Genomic DNA, 26,511 nt, shown 5'->3' with positions numbered 1-26,511 from the left:
CAGTGTTCCCATTCCATTTATTAGATATGCTTTATAAATATCACATACTCAGATACATATGATGAAAGTAGAAAAAATACAACAAACAACATTTTCTAAACATTTTTAATTTGAGGTCTCTTTATTTCCTTGTTTTCACTTGAATGGCTGACACAATAAAAAATATCAATATTTTTTTCTATAGTATAATAGTTCTCAACCATGTTTAAATATCAAATCATCAAGCAGGTTATTGTATTTTGTCATCATTGAGGTTATGATAAAGCTGGGGGAAAAAATACAATTACATGCAGTCAGTTACTTCTCATTGCATCTGTACACATCCAGTCAGCCAAACAAGTATATCTGAAATATGTGCTACAGGCTATAAACAATAGTCCTTCCTCAGAAACTGTTGAGCTATGATATGAATGAACTCTATGTAAACCTGCTGCTGACAGATATTTGAGCTCAAAAGAGCAGTAGATACTGAACATTGGTTTAAAATAAACTGTAGAATTCATAGAGTAATGAAAAATTTTCAATTTCACCCAGAAACAATATATATGTATGTAAGTCCCTTGTCAAAGAGATCTGTCTAAAATAACATTTTAGAGAAATCTTTGTAACATTTCCTGGATACTGAGGTTTTGTTTGATATTTTAATCTGCAAACTGAGGTTAAATAAAATTATAATTATGAGACAACATAGCTGTTCATATCCCCTTTTCTTTTTGAAGGTTCTCATTCTCATACAAAAAAATATCACACACGTAATCAACCTAGTGCAGCACAAATACACAACTAACTTCTTCAAGCATTTAAACTTTACATACCATACAGCTACTGTTGCCAAACCTGGCTCACCTTTTTCTAAGGACAATAACTGTTGCAAATCTCGCTCGCTAATTCATATATATTATGCTCTGTAAATTATGTAAAAATAGCAATTTATAAACTAGCTTATATGAGATTGCATGATTCCACGGTACCAACCATGTCTAAAGTTGATGAATGATTGACTTATTTTACTATTCACAGTGTTTCAAATTGAACAGTACAAGCCAACACCTATTGTGTATAACACACGACTGGTACCATATCAATCATTTTACGTTAATCTTCAAGTCCGTTATTGCTCCAGTAATTCTACCAAGCATACATTAAAGCACCATTGAATTAATTATATTGAAACTCACGTCAATAAAACCACTTTCAGGAAAAAGGTAACAATTTACAGCACTACCAATCTAAGCAGTGAGACTTTGAAACCCCTTTCTAAGAGGATTAGATTTGCACAGCTTTCCTTTTTTTCATTAAACAGTGTCTTTCTGAGCATTCTGAGGAACTAGTTTAAATCCACCCAAAATATTGTATTTTGTTAATGTCATTCATTTCAATTACATCAAAAACTGTTTATTTTTGTTAGAGTTAATAAAATATGTGAAATTCTAAAAGGATAGTTATGTCCTGTGGATACTGGATAATATAATATAATATTGTATAATATAATATAAATAGTAATTCTGTATCCTTTTATCAAGCGCAAATAACAGTTTTACTAGAATGTGGAAATTATCCCAATAAGCATTTTCCTTTGCATAGAAAGTATTTGAGTAGCTAAGAAAATAATACATGTTTTAAAATGTTCTGCATTATATGCCACTTTAATCAGATATGAAAAATAGTCACGTTTTACTTAGTCACTTTTTACTTAGCCTCAAATAAATGCATTTAGAAATGTTTAATTAATACAAAAAAAAGTTTTACTACCAAAAATCCTACCCCAAAAAGAATAATGCAGAATAATGGAATAGAAAATGACCTGGCACCAATAAAAGATTAATGTTGTGAATACATTTACTAAATGGTGAATTAAGTTCAAAGATGAAAATAAATAAATAATGGAGCCTATTGTACTCATATCCGCATCTGACAGGCAATATTCCAAGAATGAATAATACTGACCCCACAGACATGAATATATCTCTTTTCAATAGTAAAATACATATCTATAAACATTTATAATAAATAGGCTTGATATATAGATATGTATAACAATATATATGTATTTCTATACATATATATGTACAACCAAAGGTGCACTTAAATAATGTCATCGAGGAGATGGGGGGTGCCTACCCAGTCCAGTGTTCTGGGCTCAGAAGCAGCCATGATCATGCACATGAACTGCTTACCAGTCCTCTTGTCAATGGGGTAGATGGTTGTGGGGGTGAACCTCCTGTTACTTTCCACAAACTCGCAGAGCTGCTGGTATACCTTTGGATATTCGTGGCGTAGAAAAACCCCTCGAATTCGCAGCTCCCGCTGGATGTTGATGAAGCAGATCTCCCTGGCCTTCCTGCCCTCCTCTCCCTCATTGTCGATGTCAGCCATTCCAGGGGGTGGCGTGAGGATCAACGTCTCCATATCCCTCTCTTTCTTGTGAACCTTACTCTTCTCCGGGCTGTAGGAGGCGAGCGCCACCTTGGCATATTTCCTGACAGTTGGGGCTTGATTCCTTGGTGAAGGTCCGTCAGGCATTTGTTCGCCGACGGCAATGGATACATTCAAGAGGAAACATTCGTTTGGGTCATAGTCCTTGCCTGCCTCCTGGAGCTCCTTGCAATACTCCCCCAGGTTGTCCTTGAAGCCGTCCAGCTCCCGTAGAGACAGGTAAGTCGGGGACATCTGGAGGCTCTCCAGGCCGTACTGTAGGAAGTTACCGGACAACCCTGGGTTTGGGAATCCCAGGAAGAGCACTCCCCTTCCCCGGGAAAGGAAGCCAACTTTGGCAATGCGCGAGAAGGCTTTGTGGACCTCGACAGTCTCCCGGCAGTGCTTGATGATATGGCGGCACACGCTGCCGATTCGGCCATACAGGCAACTCTCTTTGTGAATGTCCCAGTCCTCCCTGCGGCAGTTGCGGGAGCAGTAGTAAGTGTAGCAGCTGTGGCAGGATTTGAAGTAGAGGCAAGCATTGAATAGGGTCTCTGTCCGTCGGCATTTGTTGTTTGAGCACATCATGCTGTCGTCCTCGTCTGGGCTCTGGTCTGGGGAGCACTCATCTGCACTCCTCAGGGCATCACTGCTGCAGTCCATATCTCGAAGGGCATCAGGGTTCATTCTTATAGAGGTGGGTTGCTTGTCCAAGGGTGGTTCCTCTGACCCTGCCTTTGAACCCTTTCTGGACAGAGATGCTGCTTCTTCTTCATCGATCAGCTTCTTGAGTTGGTCCAGCAAATCCTCACTTGGCCTCCTAGTGGCAGGGGGTTTGTAGTCAGTAACAAGATCAGCTAGAAGCTCATCAAGTTGCTCCAGGCTTTGCTGTAGAGAGGCGCTGTTGTGCGTCTTTTCTTTGGTAGAGTCCACAGAGCAGGACATAGTGTCTGGCTGAGAAGCTTCTGGAACCACAGCACTTTTAGAGTGCAGCACATCCCAGCTGGCTCTTCGTGCCTCGAACTTGTTAAGGTTGCCTGGTCGAATGTCATTATCAGTGATGGTAATCTCAGGGGCGACGAACCAGAGCTTACTAGAGGTGGTCTTCCCTGACTCCGATGTTGGGCTTTTGTCAATTAGAGAGTTATCAGACAAAGACAAGGCTGCATAACGTCTCGGTGAACTGGAAAGGTTGACAACTACTGGCTGTGGTCTGTCGTCTTCGGACGCAGTGCGCTTTGCTTGGGCAATAAGATTCTCATAACTCCGACCCCGCTGAACTGGAATAGGCTGCTCCCTCTCCACACGGGAGTTGAGGATATTATCCCAAGACCTCGAGTAAGGTTTGGAATCAGTGCTGATTCGTGGCGGCTCAATGCATGGGTTAGCATACCATGGTGTTAGCACTGGCTCTTGCCTAACAGCTCTGGTCGGTGTGACCTGAGAGCCATATGAGGCAGGGTGATGGGTGGAATAACCAGACACCTCAGAGCCATACCAGTCATCTGGTTGAGGCTGGACGACTCGCGCATGTCGACGCCCCTCTGTATAATATGCCCTTGCTGGAATGTGATGCTCCTGTGAAGGTGTATACATCTCATTTGCGTAATATATCCGCGGGGGAACAGACTGAATTTGATAAGTCCTTAGATCATCTCCATAGAATGTTCTTGCCGGCGGGGTCTGAATGATATATGGCCCTGGTTCACTTGCTGCATAGGCTTTCGGATATGCAGCTTGAACTGGGTATGGGTAAGGCTCTACCTCTGTGTAATAGGATCGGGCTGGTACAGTATGCACCACGCGGGTCCTTGGATCCTGTACATACTGCATTTTGGGAGTGAGGTTTTGACTTGGCATACTATAGCGATCATCCTGATAGTAAGTCCTTGGTTGGGGAGGGGCTGTGGCCACATACCTCCCAGGGTCGTCTGCATAAAATAATTTAGTTGGCACATTGGGGCTGGAATGAGCCCTGCGTTCCCTGCCATAGTAATCACCTGGGGAAGGCATTCTTTGCAGAGGCATCTCCATGGGCTGAATGTAACTATTTGGCATGCTGCGGGAATACTGGTATGCCTGCCCATACTCACCACCAAAAGAGTCAGTGGGAGTTGAGGTCCTTGAGAAGGTGAAATGGCGAGGTACTGTCAGGCTCCTGCTTCCTCCACTAGGGTACCTCTGCCAAGGTATGTCAACTCTGGGTGTAGCAGGCTTCCGTCCAGCATTTTGCAAGACAGCCACATCTGGTTTGATGTCCACCCGACACCTGACGTGAGGGCTGGTGGCTGGCTTGTCCGGCCCTCCCTCTTCTACATGGTCAGCAACATAGAGGGGTGAATATCGGCTAGCATCACTCCTCTGTGGCTGGAGCTTGATGGGATGCACCTCATGCATTAGTGCCCTGGTTGCGGCGTAGGAGCACTCCCTACGTGGTGACACCTCTGGTCTCCAGTTAGGGTCCCTGGGTGCCCTCCGGGCCTCCCTACCCCTCCTCCCCATGGAAGGGGACTCCTCAAAGGACACAGGGGTAAGGTTAGTTTGGACTCTGGGGGCACTTTTTGACCTGGTCCTTTTCCTTTGCACTGGAACAACCACCTCACTAGCCATGTCTGAGACCAATGGCTGAGGGGTCAGTCTGTGGCTGAAAATGTCTGGTGCAGAAAAACGGTATCCCTGCTGGTGGCCCAAGGCATTCCAGGCCATGTCTGGATTAGCAGCATGCCTATCAGCCCTCCTGTAAGGGTGCTCCATTGAGAACGTGTGGTGTTTGGGGTACTCCAGTGACTTGTAGTCAAAGGAACGGCAGTGCCTCTTGTTATCCTGATTGTTGTCCAGTGTGCTTCGGTTTGGGGAATCACATTGTTCGGGGGGTTGGGAGGACTTGGAGTGCGAAGAAACAGGGAACACTTTTATATCTTTATACACAGTCGATACCAGTATGTCAGGCGGGTCTGTGCGTGTCATCTTAAAGGGACTCTCCTAGTTTTCCCCATCAAGTTGATTTAAGGTTGACGTTCCCTGCAGAGGTAAAAAGAAAGAAACATGTGTAAGCAAAATTCATGTTCATGTGTGCAATGTAATATGCATCACATGTATTGAATATACAAATTCATAAAGGATGATTGACAGAGTAGAGGGTGAAGAGCTTGACGTAAAACGTGGGACCATTATATAGTACACTCACATAGACAAAGAACTGGAATTACCACAGATTGAAAATCTCTACTGGTAAATCAAAGATATCCTAGATAAACATGCATTTGCTGTTGACACTGCATCTAGCCCTAAGGTTAAAATAAAACATTACTCAACACGTTTTGCCCACGGTGTACAGGAGAATCACACTGAGAGCTATCTTAATCCTGATCCCCATAGATAGACTGATTGGAGATCTAGCAAGCAGTCAACACTGTCTATCTAACTGGGCCTTGTTTACGCTAACACACACCCACACAGGCTTCACACTAAATAAACCAGCGTAAATAATTCTGTCAAATCCCAAAATAAGATGAAATGAGTTACGGATGAGTTAAGGATGTTTGTAAATAGAATGCCAGTTAAAACCCCATAGACGTAAATAATAAGAGGGTTAGTAAACATTTCTTCATGCATTTTAATCGTAATGTTTCTGTTTGAGTATTGCATAGTAGGTTTGATTCATAACAGGCCTGTAATGACTACGTAATGACTAATATCAAAGCCGTGTGGATGGAACATTAATGGTATCAATGTGTTACATCTGCAACTGTTTTGCCATTATCATAAAGGATGAATATTTTGTGTATAAATGTAGATTGTTTTATAAACTTTTATCGAATCCCTAGATTAATATAAACTGCTGTATATTCCTAAACTGTAAATATTCCATTTCAAAAGATGTAACTTCTCTTACTAAACGTTCCATTTGCACAACTTCATTAAAACACTTTTCTCAACTACTTGTTCTTATCACAGTTGACAGCAGAACAGCAAGAAATGGATTCAAGGCTCAAAATAGTTTCTCTTGAGGCTTTTCACTTCATCTTGTCTTAGCTAAATGTCAAGGGACCAAGCTGCCACTGCCAGAGACGGGACAACAATCTCATTTACTAACGACAACAACCGTGACATCAAGAGTACACCAAAGTGCAAGTACACCATCGATTTACAAACGCCTGAAATAGTACTGAGCTCACTAACATTCCTAATTTATCTGACAACGGACAAACGGACAAAGAAAATGGATTTATGATTTAATTAAATACTTGGAAGCATAGCATGTTGAAAGGATTTGACCTACAGATAACCTTTGTTCCCAGTCAATGGGGGTCTAGTCATATTAGGGTATGTGTAAATGCAGGTGTTCCCACAGCTTGGTGCTAAATCCATTTCCTCAGTCTAGACAGATATGCAGTGAAACATTCGCTGTACGTTCATATGGGCACCTGCAACATAGCAACACCGCAACAACACCAGCTCTGTAACTCCTATGGGGCCCCATGTAAGGGAACCAGAAACTGTTACCGCTGCTACATGCAAACCAAGGTGCATTATTCTACCTAAAGGACACATGATTGTTTTTGGTATAATGTACAAGTTCATTGAGAGACAGCATCTAGATATACCTGAAATGCCTCACCAGCACATCAAAAAGCATGATACACTATGATACACATGATACACCTATGGTTAAAAGCATTAATGTTTGCTGTAAGGTGAAGACTTACAGAAAAAGCTGATGGCTAAATGATAAATAAGACAATACTTGTCATGTACCTCCTATTAATGCCTTCAGCCAAACCACAAGCTGCAACTGTGTTACTGTGACACACAAGATGAAAAATAAAACTGGGTTAAATTCGCTGTCCTCTGTCTACAAGAGAGGGAGGCTTAAACCAACCCCCCCCCCCCCCCCTTCTTTCTAGCCTTTAAGGGTTAACTGTTTTCGGCATTCATTAAAAACACGCTCAAGTGTGAGGAACAAGATGCTCATATTGTTTTGTGTTTCTGGTCCAACCTCAGGGATATGTAAATGAAGACCATCAAGCATCACACACGTTCCCTACAGGATTATGTTAATCCAGTCCGTGGTGAGTCTCACTTGGCGGCTTCTCATGATCCCTCAAGATCACGTGACCATCACGTGGCCGACAGCACTCAGCCTCTGCAAAGAAAAATGTCTATAACAACCCTATATGCATCACACCGATCCACAACGGAATCCCCACGTGATCTTTCATGAATACGGCTGCATGTGCCAGCGCGGGAAGAAGGATGCATTCTCAGCTCTCGTAACAGGATTATCTCGCCCTGTTTTAAATGGCTCAGCACAACTGGAACATAAAAGTGAATGACAGAGACACAGTTGGCAAGGAGAGAGAAATGCACTGTAATAGTATTAGTAGTGACGTCAGTGTTTCCACTAAATTAGTTGCCGCCACCGCAATTATTATTATTTTTTTTTGTTTTAATTTCTGCTAAGACTCGCTTTTAACATCAGAGTGACAAGTTACAACAAGTTACATATCTTCCTCAGATTCTACCCCCGGACCCCTCCAGGAAGGAAGTTGCTAACTAGCTTTAGTGCAATGACTGGAAGCCTATGGTAACTGCTAGCATGCTAGTTGATACCATAGACTTACAGTCATTTTGCTAGCGCTAGTTAACATTGACTCGCAAAACTACGTCTAACTTCCTTCATACTGGATACTGAGACATAACAATCGTATCCATGAGTTCATCTGACTCTGGGGAACTAAATAAAGGGTTTCATTGCCAAAATCCCGATGTATCCCTTTAAGGTCTAGCTCATTCTATTACTACTCTATCATAGCACTACTGGGCCTCTCCTTCCACCTTTCTCTTCCACGGCACTGTGCTTTATTGGGGTCTTCACATCTGACGTGATCGTGTGAATGTGTGTGAATGGTTGCAGGTACCAGCTGAGTCTACCTGCCCATACCTCTGCCTGCGCAGATGGACATGAATTATTCAGCTAAGATTCTTCCTGGCTGTGCAGTTCATTCATGAGCAAAATTCTCTACACGGCTCATATACAATCGCTACGCTGATCTGGCATGTGCACCATCCCTATTCGCCAATTATTACAACAAACCTGCTCGTTCCAAAATTCTATTTTGGGAGAGAGGACTAAGTGGTCTGCTGCTGAACATGTATTCAATGCCATATGGATACATTTAAATGCACCCGCATTGAAACCATGTCTGTACCAAGCTCATGCAGGCAGATTCTTTGTACAGTATTGTCCCCATAACAGCATGTGACACAAACATTTTGAAAAACAAGCTAACAAACTAAACAGCGAAGATATGAATAAGAGCCTTGTCTCTCAATCTTAAGGGACCGCGTAAAACAAAGAGCTTTAGTAAGAAATGCAGTGATGTCACTTTTGTGAACAAGCAGTGGTGTGTAAAGCGAACTCAGCAGATGTTCACGTCATTCAGCACATGGAAGGAGAAATAGGCCTACGCATTGACACAGAGGGCTCTATTTTAACAAACCTCTAACGCAATGGTAAATCTAAGCGTTGGCGGTAGAGCTACTGGTTCGGGGGTGTGTCAGAAATATTTGTGCTATTTTCACAACCACAATTATCGGTGGATTTGCTGGCATTGGTGCAAAAGGGCTGAATTTTGATAAATAAACAAGTTGGCCAATCAGATAGTGCTCCAAGTTGCTTCAAGTTGTGTATTTGCGGTCTTTTATGTATTGCCTTGGAATCAACTCCAATTCCAATGTCAGTCCGATATGGTTTGTTAAATAGCTTACAGAAACGAAATAACAACTTGTTTTAAATATCACACTTACAGGCACCATCATTTCTCCATGTGGGCATTTAATATTTAAACAACACAGACGGTGGAGGGTTTCACGCACATCCAAACATTTCACAGCTGGAAAAGGATCCAATATAAAGAGAAAGGGAGAATGTCCACTCACCGTTGTCCTGCTCCCAAATGTTTCATGAACATAATGGGAACCATTTTACAGATCAGATCCCATTCACACAACTCCAGAAGTTGCATTGTATACGTGTCACCATAAAACCAAGGTGAATCATTCTATGTTTGGTTGTAATAAATTAAAAGAAAAACAAACACTTTTTTTTTTTTTTTTTACAACAATAAATACATGTGAAATGTAATGATATCAGAATATCGCCAAGATAAAAAAAAACACTAGCCAATGCTGTTGAACCAGCCTTCATTCTAGTAGGCCTGGGGTAAGGGTAGCAGTTTCTAAATACGAATTATACAAGCACCAAAAGCATATTATTCCATGTGCATATGGGCAGTGTGTGTCCTGACTGGTTAGGCTGCGTTTCCGATGTCAAAATTCATGCCAAAACCAACCGCATTACCACTAAAACCAGCTTTTGGTTGGTATTAAATAACCCAAGACGCGCTGCCTGAAATTAGCACTCTGGATCATGTTCTTAAGGACACACCTCAAATAGTTCCACCCCTCCCATCTGAGAGCCAACGAGCTGCTATAAGACAGGTCAATTACTAATCCTTGCGCAACATTTTGAAAATAGCAGATCGCTGTCTTTAACGGGTCGAAAATAGCAGATCGCTGTCTTTAACGGGTCGAAAATGCAAACTAACGTGCGTTTGACACTTGCGCCTCCTTAACGCCAGCTGAAAACACAGCCCAGAATGGACGCGCTAAGGACTAGGTTTGTATGGTCTCTTCCACAACTTGCTGAACCCAGCTGTGTGCTACTACAGTATGTGAAGACACTAGCAGCCCTTAAGTCCCCAAGAGGCATCACGTTCCTGTTGAAAGGCAAAGGCTGTAACGATTCAAAGCCAGGGAGTCAAATCAATGGCTCCAATGAAAGCCCCTTATCCATCTGAATGTGTAACACTGAAAGACTAGTGCACTTGGAGCATTCAGTCTCCCTAAGCATTTCCCCTGCCAACCATAGTAGTACGGCCTTCACCTGTTTCTGTGTTAGACCATTCATTCAAATCCACTAGACACTGATGAGCTTTGTAACACATCTGGAAAGATAAAGTGCTATGAGTGACACTCATTGTAGCAGCTCCCCCCAATTTTAAAGATCCAAATATTTTCATATACTGTATCTTGGCCAAATTTAGACTTAGCAGCCTGCATTTTGAACAAGATGTCAGCTGTGCTTTCATGAATATGAGGACAGAATGTAAGAAACTTAACCTCGAAAAAATGACCAAACAAAGTCGACCCCACCACTTGACAGTTACTTACAAAGCTGCCTCTTCCTATAGCAGACATTGAGCTGTGCGTAGGGCCACGACCCCCCTGTTGAATTAGAAAAGTTGAATACACAAGGTGCCATTTTGAAATGTGGTAGTGGATCAGTAGTTTCCCACTTGTTATGGTAGTCACTCAACTAGCTATGTCAAAAAATATCTAAAGATAAGTTAGTCTAGCCAGCTATCTAAACCTTGTACTAGGCCTAATTATCACCAAATTACCGACCAGGCATGCAGGGCATGTGTTCAGGGTCCCTGGCCTGCAGGGGGCCCCCATTGATTTTGTTAGTCACTTGCACACAGATATCATATGAACATGGCATAAGTCGTGGCAAAATGTGTAGAATTGCAGGAAATTCTCGCCCCTAGAAATGTGCAACATTGTCTTTACACACCATGGCATAATGTGTAGAATTGCAGGTAATTAATTTTAACACTGCAAAAAAACGCTACAAGTGGGCGGCACTGACTAGTTACTATGACAATGATGAGATAGCAGCGGATAGCTAATAGTGGGATCTGAAAGCCTCCATCATCACTTCCTCGTGCACATGTTTCTGTCTGGTGCCACTGTGTATTAAATAATCTGCAGCCTTGCATACTGTTTAACCTCTTTCTGCCAAATGAGCTGAGTGTCAAAGTAACAGGCCCGCTCCATGAAAGACCTGGCTCTCCAGCAATTCCTGTGTAGCCCGCCCATTTGTAAGATAGCACAATGGCCAGCCCTGTGAATGGCATAGAACCCAAGCCCTGCTCACAATTACAACATACTGTCTATCTATATAAGTGTGATGACCTGGACCTTCACTGTGTACAAAACAGTGGGGGCACAATAAGGACTAGCAGTACTTCCTCGTCGTATGGGAATTTGCAATTCTATGCAATTCTATTTTGTGGGAATCGTTTGAAAGAAGCAAAAAACAAGTGAATGGTGCAATGGGATGTTTTGTGAGGACACTATAGGAGTCCCATCAGTGGAAGGCTGATAAGTGCCTCTCCAATGTCCTCCTATTATTGGCTCCCTCCTGTCAGATCTTTCATAGGACCATCTGGCCATGCTGGTCTGCCTGGTGACAAATCACAGCCACTCCACCCCTCCCTCTAACACCACACCCTAAACCTCATCTGACCTCTAGCCTGACTCAGGGGGACCTAAACAATGGAACACCTGGGACTTCTTCCTCACCACACCCACCATACAACCCATCATCAAATGCACATGAGCAGACACTTTAAATAGTAATTTACAGTAGTGAGTGCATACATTTTCATACTTGTCCCCTGTGGGAATTGAACCCACAACCTTGCCATTGTAACAACACAACTAAACCTTTATTTACCTAATAACACCTGGGGCTTATTCAGTGGAGTACAACTTTTCAGAGCTTTGCAGATACTGGGAACAGGAAATCTCCCTCCAACATTACACAGACTGTAATGAGACATGTTTTTCATTCAGTGGCTTTCATCAAAACTCCTGAGTGTCTGAGCTTCTGACCATGGTAACACAGCAAGATGTAGTGTAGTGTGGAGTATTTCCTTTCCACAGTCACTTCTTTGCACCTGCAGCTTCTCTAGCAGGTGTGCAGAGAATTATGCAGATATGAATGTAGGCTAATGTATCGAGGTGAGACACTTCTTCATTCTAAATGACAGTGAACCATGTCTGTTCTACACCATGTATTTCTCTATAGGAGCTTTCTGTGACATCGTGCCCTCAAGAATAGTCCCCCCTGGCCTCGTGTAATGTCAATGAGCTTGGCCCTTCACAGCTACAGTATGACTGTCTTGTCAAGTTGTGAGTCGGAGAAGTACTTCTGTCTTGATGTGTAACATCTTCCAGCTGGTTGTCATTCTGCTTAGCCATCTCACATGCAATATTACAACACATGATGTTACGATGACTGTAGTCCACATACAGAGTGGACAAACTGCTTGCTGAGAAGCAGAGAGAGCCTTTCTGAAAAGGTACCACTCGATCGTGAACCAGTTTTAGAAGAGCTAGGCTCATATACAGGATGGGGAAATGTTCAATCACCAGAGCTTAATATGTCACTTAACTGCGACAGCTGTCCAGGGGGCCTAGTGGGCAGTCACTCTAAAGTGTATTTGTGAAGCATGACTTGTAATCGAAAAGACATCTGCTGTCTCAACACCCCCCCCCCACCACACACACACACACAGTGTTCTAATTTATCAAAACTTACATGATATCAGTAGTTTGTTGACTAGTCTAACATGCAAGGCTACTATCATTCTGAGGTCTCATTTAAAAAAAAATGTCCTATCACAATTTCCCAAATAATTGCATTAATGTAACAGTCCAAAAAAGTTAAAAACAAATACATGTTTTGTATTTTTTAACATTGTTTCCCTAATGAAAAGGCCTGAGTTAAACATAACACTGAAAATATACATTTTTCAAATGAAATTCTAATAAAATGAAATCAGACTTTTTTTTCTTCCAAATTTGACTTTTTAGCTGTTTCGGTAATGAGAAGTGGGGTGAAGGGGGTGTTTGAGAATAATAACCTAATTCTGAAGGCATATAAATAAACTAACTTAGCTTCTACTACTCCACTAGATGATGCATCGTGGGTAAACAAAACTTTATTTAAAAACTGATTGGTTTTTACAGGAACTTGAAAAAGTATTACGTTAATGACATACATGTCCACAGACACTGTGTTTGTATATAATAAATATTATAGTTTAACGTAAACTTCAACTAGTATACCATTTTTATGATTTATGGACAAACATGTTTTGTGTTTCATGAGAATCACCCACATAGAGATCTCTTGATAGAGAACTTTTAGCTTGGAGTAGAGATGCTCTATTATAAGCAGTACATCAACCTCAACCCCCTTATCACCTTTGTTAGTGAATGGATGCGTCAGAACAGCAATGCAACGCATTCATCATCTCGTCGTCTTGATACTCTGAGACATCTAAGGCATTAGCTAATGCCTGTCTTGTCTTCATCACAAGAGCTACAGCTTTGTGTCACCGCTGGCTGGGTAACAACAGATGAGAATGAGTGATTAACGTTGATTTTGGGGCTAAGCACGCAGAGGACACACTGGATGGTCTTTCTACGAAAGCGTCATCTGTGGAGATGTCATTCGTGGCCTAACAGTCCATGCATTGCCAAAGGCCTCTCTCTCTTTCACTCTCTCTTTCCATCACCATATCCCTGTCTTTCTCTGCCCCCCTCTTTCTCTCTTTATCTATCCCCCCATCTCATTCCCCAGTTGCCCCATTTCTGCAGCCCATAACTGGTCTTGTTAATTCCATCGCAATCAGACTCCCTGACAGCGTTCTATCTGCCCCGTCGGAGGCTCGTCCCATCCAAATATTTGCCCTGTCACTCAATCCACCCCTCCACTTTCTAATCTGTCTAATCCAGCCAGAGGCCCCGGGTACTGCATGAATTCATCTAAACAAACCCACTAAGAACGCCGAGCAAAGGCACCCAACGCCACTCCAGTCTTTCCCCTAACATTGCTTTCCAGGCGTGGCGCAAAGACACCCCAATGCAACATCCGAGCTCTTTTAGGTGGATGGCAAGTTGCAACAGAGTGGTTGAGGAAACACTGAAAGTGTATAAATAGAACAGTCAGATATTGAGATTGAACCACACTTCATTGTAAAATCAATAGCACCAAAACCGGGTTCTTCGTTACAGAATATCACTATGGCGCCAGGTTTGTCATACTGTGGCAATGTACGGTATATCCATTGAAAGCATTTCAATGGCCAATTTAAGGCTTGGACCTTCTTTATAGTCAAGTGATAATACATTTTTTATATATTAGCAGTGATAATCCAGGTATGTAGATATGCGGCCCAACAATACAAGTGTGTTTCAGCCTTTCTATCTGTGAGAGCTGGATAGCACAAGCTGTTGTGCTGTGTACTACAGTGGAAGCTATGTGGGGGGTATACAAATGGTACATCTCTTACAAAGGGACAACATATTAATGGGCGCAACCTTGACGTAATCTCATATTCTCTCCATCTGTATAGGTTTGCAAGCTCATGATCCAATCATCTTCTTACTTTAACCACCACATAGTTTTTATTCCAAAGCGTGGCGTGTGGCGGCCTCAGCCATGCTTCTGTTCCAGAGTTTCCCATCCTCAAAGGTGCAATGCATCAGTTTTACATCTGGTTGTCCTAGTGATCACTCATGCTGACTGCGTCAATGGACTTGTCCTCGAAAGGAGTTCAGAATTATACAGTGTATTCGGAAAGTATTCAGATCCATTGACTTTTTCCACATTTTGTTACATTATAGCCTTATTATAAAATGGATTAAATTGGTTTTTCCCCCTTTATCAATCTACAAGCTTTCCCCTTTATCAATCTTGTAGGTGTGCCAAGCTTGTAGCGTCATACCCAAGAAGACTCGAGGCTGTAATCGCTGCCAAAGGTGCTTCAACAAAGTACTGAGTAAAGGGTCTGAAAACTTACGTAAATGTGATACTTCCTTTTTTTCCCTTCATTTTTTTAATTTGCAAACATTTCTAAAAACCTGTTTTCGCTTTGTCATTATGGGGTATTGTGTGTAGATTGATGAGGGAAATGTTTTTATTTAATAAGGTTGTAATGTAACAAAATCTGGAAAAGGGGTCTGAATACTTTCTGAATGCACTGTACATTCCAGATGGGCCTTTTATTGGCATATGTGTCATTTTCTATATGTTCAAAAGAGCTCAAATCAGTTTGTTCAGTTATTAAATGTTGTACAAAATGTTTGGAGTTCAGATACCCATAACCCCACTTCAAGGGGAATTTCACCCTGGGGGAATCTGGGCTTGTTTTCATCATATCTGAGGCATTTCTAGGACAGTGAGATGTGTTTCACATATAATTGCCCAGGAGGAAGGCAGGTCAGGGATTTGCACGCTGAATGATACACCCTATGACGGCTTCCGGTGCATTGATGGGGGGGGGGGGGGGCGAGATCTAAAAATACATGTAGTCCTGCTTTGTGGCATTTCGGACTTCCGGACCCTGGCCGCTGGTGTGGGATGGAACGACAGCGCGAGGTTTGCAGTTTGCGCGAGGACATCCGTCGGGAGTTGGCCTGCAGGGACACCACCCTCACTTTCGATCAGCTGGTGGACCTGTCCATTCGGTTGGATAACCTGCTGGCTACCCGCGGACGTCCAGATCGGAGTCTGTCGATTCCATCCCCCAGCACCACCGCTCCAACGCCCATGGAGCTGGGAGGTGCTGCGCTTAGGGAGACCGGAGGAGGTTCCGTTTCATGCACCATCTGTGGCTGCAGAGGGCATGCTGCCGGTCGGTGCTGGGGAGGTTCCTCTAGGAGTCGAGGCAGCAGGCAGGGCGCTCTCGCGTCAACCCAGGTGAGCCGGCACCTTGCTCAACCAGAGCTCTCTGTTGCCCACATGTGTTTGAACGTTACTTTTCCTGAGTTTTCCCCGCATTCCCAGCATAAGGCGCTCGTCGATTCAGGCGCAGCTGGGAATTTCATTGACAGATCATTTGCCCATAGATTAGGGATCCCCATTGTTCCAGTGGATATGCCCTTCCCAGTTCGCGCCCTAGACAGTCGTGGCATATTCGGGGGGTATACAAAGGGACACATGCTCGGCGTGTGTAGCGGAGTATATCAGAATGTCATCGATATACACTACTACAGGTCTCCACCATGCGCATTCCCAACGAATATGCCCATTTGGCATATTCGGGGGGTATACAAAGGGACACATGCTCGGCGTGTGTAGCGGACTCAATTACCACCCCATCGATGGGGGGATTGTGCAATAAATCTCCTGGTGGACGCTGCACTTCCCAGGAGTCACGTGTATCCCCTGTCGCAAGCGGAGACGGAGGCTATGGAGACATATATCTCTGAATCCCTGCGTCAGGGGTACATTCGTTCCTCCACTTCACCCGCCTCCTCGAGTTTCTTTTTTGTGAAGAAGAAGGAGGGAGGTCTGCGCCCGTGCATTGACTATCGAGGTCTCAATCAAATCACGGTGAGGTACAGTTACCCGCTACCTCTCATCGCCACGGCGATTGAGTCAATGCACTGGGCGAGCTTCTTCACTAAACTGGATCTCAGGAGCGTGTACAACCCGGTGCATACCCGGGAGGGAGACGAGTGGAAGACGGTGTTTAGTACCACCTCAGGGCATTATGAGTACCTCGTCATGCCGTACGGGTTGATGAATGCTCCATCAGTCTTCCAATCCTTTGTTGACGAGATTTTTAGGGACCTGCACATGCAGGGTGTAGTAGTGTATATCGATGACATTCTGATATACTCTGCTACACACGCCGAGCATGTGTCCCTGGTGCGCAGGGTACTTGGACGACTGTTGGAGCATGACCTGTACGTCAAGACTGAGAAATGCCTGTTCTTTCAGCAGGTCGTCTCCTTCCTAGGGTAACGCATTTCCTCATTAGGGGAGGAGATGGAGAGTGACCGCATTTCAGCCGTGTAATTGGCCGACTCCCACCACGGTAAAGGAGGTGCAGCGGTTTTTAGGGTTTGCCAAAGACTACCGGAAATTTATCCGGGTGTTTGGCCAGGTGGCTGCTCCCATTACCTCACTGCTGAAGGGGGGGTCCTGTACGTTTGCAGTGGTCGGCTGAGGCGGACAGGGCTTTTGGGCACCTAATGGCTCTGTTTACCTCGGCTCGGATCCCTCTTTGGCGTTCATAGTGGAGGTGGATGCGTACGAGGCTGGGATAGGAGCAGTGCTCTCTCAGCGCTCGGGCACGCCACTGAAGCTCCGCCCCTGTGCTTTCTTCTCGAAGAAGCTCAGCCCGGCGGAGCGGAACTATGATGTGGGGGACCGGGAGCTGTTGGCTGTGGTTAAAGCCTTGAAGGCATGGAGACATTGTCTTGAGGGGGCTAAACACCCTTTCCTCATCTGGACTGACCACCGTAACCTGGAGTACATCCGGGCAGCAAGGAGACGGAATCCCCGTTAGGCAAGGTGGGCCATGTTCTTTACCCGCTTTGTGTTTACCCTGTCCTACAAACCAGGTTCCCAGAATGTAAAGGCAGACCCACTGTCCCGGCTGTATGACACAGAGGAGCGGCCCATGGATCAGACTCCCATACTACCGGCCTCCTGCCTGGTAGTGCCGGTGAGGTGGGAGCTGGACGCGGACATTGAGCAGCCGTTACGTACAGAGCCCGCTCCCCTCCAGTGTCCAGCTGGGCATCTGTACGTTCCATCTGCTGTCCGCGACCAGCTGATCTATTGGGCCCACACGTCACCCTCCTCTGGTCATCCTGGTATCGGTCGGACGGTGCGCTGTCTTAGTGGGAAGTACTGGTGGTCCACTTTGGCCAAGGACGTGAGGGTTTATGTGTCCTCCTGCTCGGTGTGCGCCCAGTGCAAGGCTCCTAGGCACCTGCCCAGAGGTAAGTTACAACCCTTACCCGTTCCACAACGGCCATGGTCGCACCTGTCGGTAGATTCCTGACCGATCTTCCTTCCTCACAGAGTGACGCCACGATCCTGGTTGTTGTGGATCATTTTTCTAAGTCCTGCCATCTCCTCCCTTTGCCCGGTCTCCCTACGGCCCTACAGACTGCGGAGGCTCTGTTTACACATGTCTTCCAGCATTACGGTGTGCCTGAGGATATAGTGTCTGATCGGGCCCCCCAGTTCACGTCGAGGGTCTGGAGGGCATTCATGGAACATCTGGGGGTCTCGGTCAGCCTTACCTCGAGTTTTCACCCCGAGAGTAACGGGCAGGTGGAGAGAGTGAACCAGGATGTGGGTAGGTTTCTGAGGTCCTGTGGGGCCATTTAAAGTCCTGAGGAGACTGAACGAGGTATGTTACAGGTTACAGCTTCCCCCCGATTAACGTATTAACCCCTCGTTCCATGTGTCTCTCCTAAGGCCGGTGGTGGCTGGTCAGCTCCAGGAGTCTGAGGTGCGGGAGGTTCCTCCGCCCCCTCTGGACATCGAGGGGGCCCCGGCGTATTCAGTTCGATCTATACTGGACTCGAGGCGTCGGGCGAGGGGCCTTCAGTACCTCGTGGAGTGGGAGGGGTACGGTGCGGAGGAGAGATGCTGGGTTCCGGTGGAGGACGTGATGGACCCTTCAATGTTGCGGGAGTTCCACCGTCTCCATCCGGATCGCCCTGCGCCTCGCCCTCCGGGTCGTCCCCGAGGCCGACGTCGGCGCGCTGCTCAAGGGGGGTACTGTCACGACTTCCGCCGAAGTCGGTTCCGCTCTTTGTTCAGGCGGCACTCGGCTGGCGACGTCGCCGGTCTTCTAGCCATCGCCGATCCACTTTTCATTTTCCATTGGTTTTGTCTATGTTTCCCACACACCTGGTTTTCATTTCCCAATTACTGGTCATGTATTTAACCCTCTGTTTCCCCCATGTCTTTGTGTATGTTTGTTTATTGTTAGGGTTGGTACGTTTCCGGCTGGTTTGTTCCGGGTGCTGTGTTCACCTGTGTTATATGGCATTGTTCGCACATTGGTTGTGTTACTTTGTGCTATTTTCTATAGTAAAGTGCGTTGTTCACTCATCTCTGCTCTCCTGCGCCTGACTTCATGCACCAGCTCCACCCACCGCCTGACAATTTAACCTTTATTTCACTAGGCAAATCAGAACAAATTCTAATTCACAATGACGGCCTACCCCAGCCAAACCTGGACAACACTGTGCCAATTGTGCACCGCCCTATGGGACTCGACCGGATGTGATACAGCCTGGATTCAAACCAGGGACTATAGTGATGACTCTTGCACTGAGATGCAGTGCCTTAGACCGCTGCGCCACTAGATGCATATATAAGCCTTTACACTTAGGCATGAACAAATCCACATATTTTCAGAAATGTATCATTACCTGATCATTTAAGTATTGGAAACCCCCCCACCCCCCAAAATAATAATTTCTACAGATATCCTTACATGATATGTACTATTCATCCGCATCAAATTATTTGACCTGTTCAGGTGCCAAAAATCATAGTCCTTCTTCACATGAAGGTGATATATCTGAGCATACATTTGCACCATATTCAGTAGTAGACTATACAAGGCACAGAAAGGCAAACATCGTCATATTTAATCTAAGTAAATATTTCCAAAGTACCACTATTTGTGTTTAAAAAATGCAGCATAGCAAATCCTGAGCTCCAATCACAACACGTTTTCTGTAAAGATGCAAACGTAGGCCAATCTTTGCTAAAATTGTATTTTATTTATTTAACAGAAAATACAAGTTGCACAGCCTCAATCCCCCTGCCTGCCCTGTTTGTTATGGACGATGGATGCTGAATGGGTCGTCAGCGATGGTCCCTCGCAGTCCAGATCCAACGTGGTGGTAGTGTTGGTCTGTGATCCGCTCCAAACTGTCAATGCATAAAACATGAATCCAAATTGTGTCGATATTGCAAGAAAATATTGTCATTTCACATAACCATTATCTACCTGCTTTCTCATGACGAGAAACTAACTGGAACAAGCTAGCTAGCTATCTTATATTAACTAGCAATACAAAAATACGCCTAAACTTTTTAAAATGTTAGCTGTCACGTAAAAATGGTTTTCCCTGAAGGGAAGGCAATTTCATTATTTGTTAGCTAGCTAGGCTACCAGTTAGCTTTTACTTCCCAAACAAGTCTAGATAGCTAGCTATCCCTACTGGCTGCTGGCCAAATTAGCTACATTTCTTGATTCTAGTTACTAAGATAAATAAAACATCTCACATTAGCTACTCACTTTAGCGTTAACCTCTTTGAGGTATTTTCTGAACAGCTTCTCACTTCTTTGTTTCTTCTCCAGTCGTCAGTTTGAGCACACACTCTTTACACACTGATTTGTGGCACCCAAATAAAAAAAATGACAGTTGGAACTCCACAGCAGAAAATATGTGATTCTTGTTGCTAGGCTACCAGTTACAATGCTTTTAGCTTGTGGTTTGTACACGTCTTTATCCAGAGGGAAAACAAACATTACAGCTAGTGTCTGAAAGAATTATATGAATGTCATATTGGTCAAATTAATTTGTCCTTATTTAGCTAATCAAAATGCATATCAAGACCCTGATATGGACCTCAGTCAAGAGCATATGTATTGTATGTGCTGAGAAAATATACTATGTAGACCTACTGTCAGTATTTGTAGGCTTACTGTCAGTAATAAAATGTCCACATAGGCCTATCAGAAGATATCTAATAAGTCAATATCCGTCCATACCATGTATGATATCCAACGGGAATTTAAAACTAATTTGTGCAAAAATATGGATTGAGCATGTGCTGAAAACTCAGAAATGCATCAGAAATGTTCCTTATTTTCAGCATATCAAAAAGCATATCAATATCCAGATATGGACCTCAACCAAGAGAAGCATATCTGGAATCAATCTAGCTTCATATCTTGAATGTGTTGAGAAAACCAAGATATGCGATGTATACAGTCAGTATTTGTCAACATGAAGAGAGAACATAGGATGTCTCATATCTCAGGATATTGAATGAGTCTATATCCGGCCACAGGAAATGTCCATGTGTGATATTCAGAGTAATCCCAATATCATATATGTCTAAAAGACACATCTGGAGTCAGAATTTGTCAGGAAATGGTGCAAATCCACAAATGTAAAATATGCATTGGAAATGGTCTGTATTCTGTAGAATATCAAAAATGTGTCATGTAAAGATATCCCCTGATATGGAAACATTTTGCCCAGTGATAAAGCTTGTAAACAGTGGGGATGTGTCATTGTTATTAAGCCACAGCAGGGTAGGGTCGAAGGACACAGAAGGCCATGTTTTTCACTTTGTAGAAACACACATTACATGGCATACTCCAGCCCACAAGGCAGTTCAGCTGGCCTAGTGAGTCAGGCTAGCGGCTAACCATTAGCAACTGAGCTGTACTCAAATAAATGGTACGGATACTTAGCAACATGGAGCCCATTTTAATTTAGCCATGCAGTCAACCAAACATCGCCAGTGCTCCATGATCCTTAGAGCTGAACATAAAGACATGGCCAGCTACAGGGGAAAATATCAGGGCTTTCATGTACTGGGTTATGTGTGAGACAGTGATATCTAGGCCAACATGGATGAAGGAATGAATGACTGAAAAATAAATCATCACAGCTGTACAGTGAGGCTATGTTCAAGATCACATGGTCTTCGTGGGTTTCCAAGAGGTTAGGCCTATGTTAATTCTAAGGTGTTAGAGTACATCATGTATTACTGGTTATGAGTTGAGAAGGATTGAGAACTTTGATATGCCCATAGAGTACATTATGTTCAACGATATATTGGAAAATTTGCCAAATTAACAATTTCATATTTGTGTATTCATGAACTCAGCAAAACAACAAACGTCCTCTCACTGTCAACTGCGTTTATTTTCAGCAAACTTAAAATTTGTAAATATTTATATGAACATAAGATTCAACAACTGAGACATAAACTGAACAAATTCCACAGACATGTGACTAACAGAAATTGAATAATGTGTCCCTGAACAAAGGGGGGGTCAAAATCAAAAGTATCAGTCAGTATCTGGTGTGGCCACCAGCTGCATTAAGTACTGCAGTGCATCTCCTCCTCATGGACTGCACCAGATTTGCCAGTTCTTGCTGTGAGATGTTACCCCACTCTTCCACCAAGGCACCTGCAAGTTCCCGGACATTTCTGTGGGGAATGGCCCTAGCCCTCACCCTCCGATCCAACAGGTCCCAGACGTGCTCAATGTGATTGAGGTTCGGGCTCTTCGCTGGCCATGGCAGAACACTGAAATTCCTGTCTTGCAGGAAATCACGCACAGAACGAGCAGTATGGCTGGTGGCATTGTCATGCTGGAGGGTCATGTCAGGATGAGCCTGCAGGAACGGTACCACATGAGAGAGGAGGATGTTTTCCCTGTAACGCACAGCGTTGAGATTGCCTGCAACAAGCTCAGTCCAATGATGCTGTGATACACCGCCCCAGACCACGATGGACCCTCCACCTCCAAATCGATCCCACTCCAGAGTACAGGCCTCGGTGTAACGCTCATTCCTTCAACGATAAACGCGAATCCGACCATCACCCCAAGTGAGACAAAACCGCGACTCGTCAGTGAAGAGCACCTTTTGCCAGTCCTGCCTGGTCCTGCGACGGTGGGTTTGTGCCCATAGGCAACGTTGTTGCCGGTGATGTCTGGTGAGGACCTGCCTTACAACAGGCCTACAAGCCCTCAGTCCAGCCTCTTTCAGCCTATTGTGGACAGTCTGAGCACTGATGGAGGGATTGTGCATTCCTGGTGTAACTTGGGCAGTTGTTGTTGCCATCCTGTACCTGTCCCGCAGGTGTGATGTTCGGATGTACTGATCCTGTGCAGGTGTTGTTACACGTGGTCTGCCACTGCGAGGACGATCAGCTGTCCTTCTTGTCTCCCTGTAGCGCTGTCTTAGGTGTCTCACAGAACGGGCATTGCAATTTATTGCCCTGGCCACATCTGCAGTCCTCATGCCACCTTGCAGCATGCCTAAGGCACGTTCACGCAGATGAGCAGGGACCCTGGGAATCTTTCTTTTGGTGTTTTTCAGAGTCAGTAGAAAGGCCTCTTTAGTGTCCTAAATGTTCATAACTGTGACCTTAATTGCCTACCGTCTGAAAGCTGTTAGTGTCTTAACAACCGTTCCACAGGTGCATGTTCATTAATTGTTTATGGTTCATTGAACAAGCATGGGAAACAGTGTTTAAACCCTTTACAATGAAGATCTGTGAAATAATTTGGATTTTTACGAATTATCTTTGAAAGACAGGGTCCTGAAAAAGAGACGTTTCTTTTTTTGCTGAGTTTATATTCATTTTTATATTTTCCTATTCATAAACTAATGTACAAATTGTTTTATTTAAATCCAAATACTAAATCATTTTACAGAGCAAGCGGTAAAGCATCTTATGACACCAATTTTTTCTTTGTAGCATCAACAGATGAAACATTATGGAGTCTTAAAAGAGGCCTAGGTCAGGCTAAAATGTAATTAATATGCCAACTTTTATTATTTCTCAATTATGCTTTTAGATACAAATGTCAAACGTGTCAACAATCCTTCCTCCAAAGGACTATTCTATGGATTACATTTGATGAAAATCCCCAAAATCATGGCCTTTTTTTGTTTGGGTTTCATAAGGAATCACTCAAAAGCAGGGTGTGTGTGTGTGTGTGCGTGCGTTTGTCCGTCACATGCCACGTGTGAGTTCATGTGGGCATGGATGGTCAATGTGTAGTGTACATGAAGAACAATCATTTTTCACATGCTGACCTCAAGGGACACTTTGAGTCCAGAGAAACACACTAATAATACCATCTACCACTTAGGCATATTATGATAAAAATATTACTTAAGAATTTTAACAAACTTTACAAAAAGAACTCAAGACCAGGGCTGGACTACCGCATTTGGGGCCCCCTGACACCGACCTCCCCCACCCCCCAAAAAATAATTTAATATTTTGTTTGTTTTTCACTATTATTTTTGGAAATACGCACATTTCCTGCTGTTATACACATTTTGCCATGAGGCTGAGAGAAAATGTTGCAGTTTAAAAGCTAATTTCCTGTAATTCCATATGCTCTCTGAGGGCCCCCCAGACTTCCAGGGGGGCCCCAGCCCTGCGTGCCCATTCGGTTATCCGTCCCTGCTCAAGACAAATGAAATCTACTCTTCATCCATGGTGAAAGGTGTGCACGGCACCCTACAAAAAAGCATGCTGGCTGTGGTGTGTGTGTGTGACTAAGTATCACTTAATTCATAAGAACATCTGCTAAAAATGCCATTAGTGATCGATAGTAGGACTTCACTTACTCTAGAAAGGTCCATTGCAATGTTGGCCCTGTGCCATTTGTCACTTCACATTGCTGGTTGTTCACTGTTAGCCTGGTCACAGATCCGTTTGTGCTGTCTTGCCAACTCCTATGGTTATTGCCAGGCCAAACAATGACCATTGGAGTTGCAAAGACAGCACAAGAAGATCTGGGACCAGGCTAGTCCACTGCCACTGATGCAAGCTGGCCTGGCCCTTTCTTAAATACCACAGTCCATCCATTCGATATCCTTAATCATGGCATTGAGTGTACTTATTCATATTGCATATTTTATGCGAATATCATTTCACGGTCAACAGCAATACTGCCTGTGGATGTATTACGACCATGGCGGCTACACACCTTTTCTACAAACCTATCCTTAAAACTGATCTCTCAATTGTAGCCTAAACATGGAATAATTTATACTCAACAGTGATGGGCCATTGAGCCAAGAAAAAGGCATCATACCTCCTGGAGTTTTATGCTTCATTGACTGCACCCAGTAATGCATTATGCCCTATAACACTCTGTTCTTGTTGCAAGGCAAGGCATGCATTGAGTCTCAGCATCCAGCACAACGTGACCTGTGCAGGCCATTTCATCATGCTTAGCTGGAGGTTAATCTCAGTTGGGAAACCCATGAAGCTTGTTTTTTTTCCTCCCTCAGTCACGTGGTTACTGTGTAGTAACAGTGTAGTAAAGCTACGTGCTTGGGGGATGATAAGGTTATTACCATGACTGCACATGCTTTGAATTCGTCGAGGTGTGAGGTCCCACGTTATCAATTCCAGATGTGAAACAGGCTATGACGGGAACCAGATGGTTTTATTGCGGATGAAGAACGCTATATTTAAGGATATTTGACCTCTCCATAAGAATGCAAAATGCAGCAGTAAGCAGTAGCCTATTCGGTGAAAACAGATGAGTTGGTAGTCTATATGGTTGTGAATAGGACAGATGCTGACTATTAATGATGGTCTTATAGGTTATGATGGTAGAGTTCAAACACATTTGATGCGCATTTTAAGCACATCCAAATTGCGTTAGGCTACCGAAGTGTAAAATTGCTTTTAAAACGTAAATGAATTGTAATCGATCCAGTATGGAGTATGGACGCAGTCGCTATGTGAAGTGCGCTCAAAATCATTGCATGATGATCTGTCCTTCCCGTGATTAGCTTAAGCATGCATCCATAGTTTGCCAATGAGTAGATGAACGCTAGAACATGGGGATGCGAGGACAGAGGACGCTTGAGATGCAAACGATAGTTTAGGATAGACTACTATAGAATGTTACATCCCCTGAAATGTATTTCCTTATGTCGATATCTGTTGAAAGAACCGTGAAGTACCAATAACGTGACTCTTACCGCTTTAGTCCATATTCCAAGCGAATGCTTGTCCATATTTGACAGGGACGCAATGCTGCTACACAATGACGACATCGAGCATCTTTAGAGGTAGAACTGTAATCCGCCTTATCGGTGAACCATGTACAACTCTTCCTTCTTTCTCAACTGCTAGTGGATTTCTGCGTATGCTCTGCACCATCTAGCCTACATTGGATGACTGACTACACACTACCTGCACCCGGGGCTTCCAATGCGTCTAATATGCATTTAAAAGGGGCGTGCCGATTCGTGTGTGTGTGTGTGTGTGTGTGTGTGTGTGTGCGTGTGTGTGTGCGTGTGCAAAAGAGAGAGAGAGAGAGAGAGAGCGACCACAGCAGACTACACGCTAGGCTACCGCTACACTGACGCACTACATTATTACTGCTCATCCAAGGCCTATCTATATAACAACTAGTACCATTTTCTAATTCTAGGCATGAATTTCGTAGATGTATTATATAGCCTTCATAATAAATATTTATTAGGACAGGACTGTAGTCCACATTTGTACATGGTTACATTTATAATGATTGCCTCATAATCTCGCTCATCAATTTCATTATTGAACTTGATTAATTACTTAAAGGTACAAGCATACATTATATTCCCTTTCTTTTAAAGTAT

General features: G+C 43.9%; 1 protein-coding gene across 1 annotated transcript; it reads right to left on the bottom strand.

Annotated features, from left to right (window-relative positions):
* Positions 1–26,099, bottom strand: ajm1 (apical junction component 1 homolog). The gene is made up of 2 exons (XM_029710318.1): positions 25,867–26,099; positions 1–5,439 (listed from the first exon to the last, which is right to left on the bottom strand). The coding sequence occupies exon 2, from the start codon at positions 5,383–5,385 to the stop codon at positions 2,086–2,088; it is 3,300 nt and encodes a 1,099-aa protein (XP_029566178.1). The 5' UTR covers positions 5,386–5,439; positions 25,867–26,099; the 3' UTR covers positions 1–2,085.
* Between the last annotated feature and the right edge of the window lie 412 nt (positions 26,100–26,511).

The sequence above is a fragment of the Salmo trutta genome, chromosome 23 (assembly GCF_901001165.1).
Source record: "Salmo trutta chromosome 23, fSalTru1.1, whole genome shotgun sequence".
NCBI classification, from domain to species: domain Eukaryota; kingdom Metazoa; phylum Chordata; class Actinopteri; order Salmoniformes; family Salmonidae; genus Salmo; species Salmo trutta.
This window is presented reverse-complemented; position numbering and strand designations above follow the sequence as displayed.

Excerpts from the sequence above, each read along its gene's own strand:
- ajm1 (XM_029710318.1), bottom strand. The coding sequence starts at position 5,385 with ATGACACGCACAGACCCGCCTGACATACTGGTATCGACTGTGTATAAA.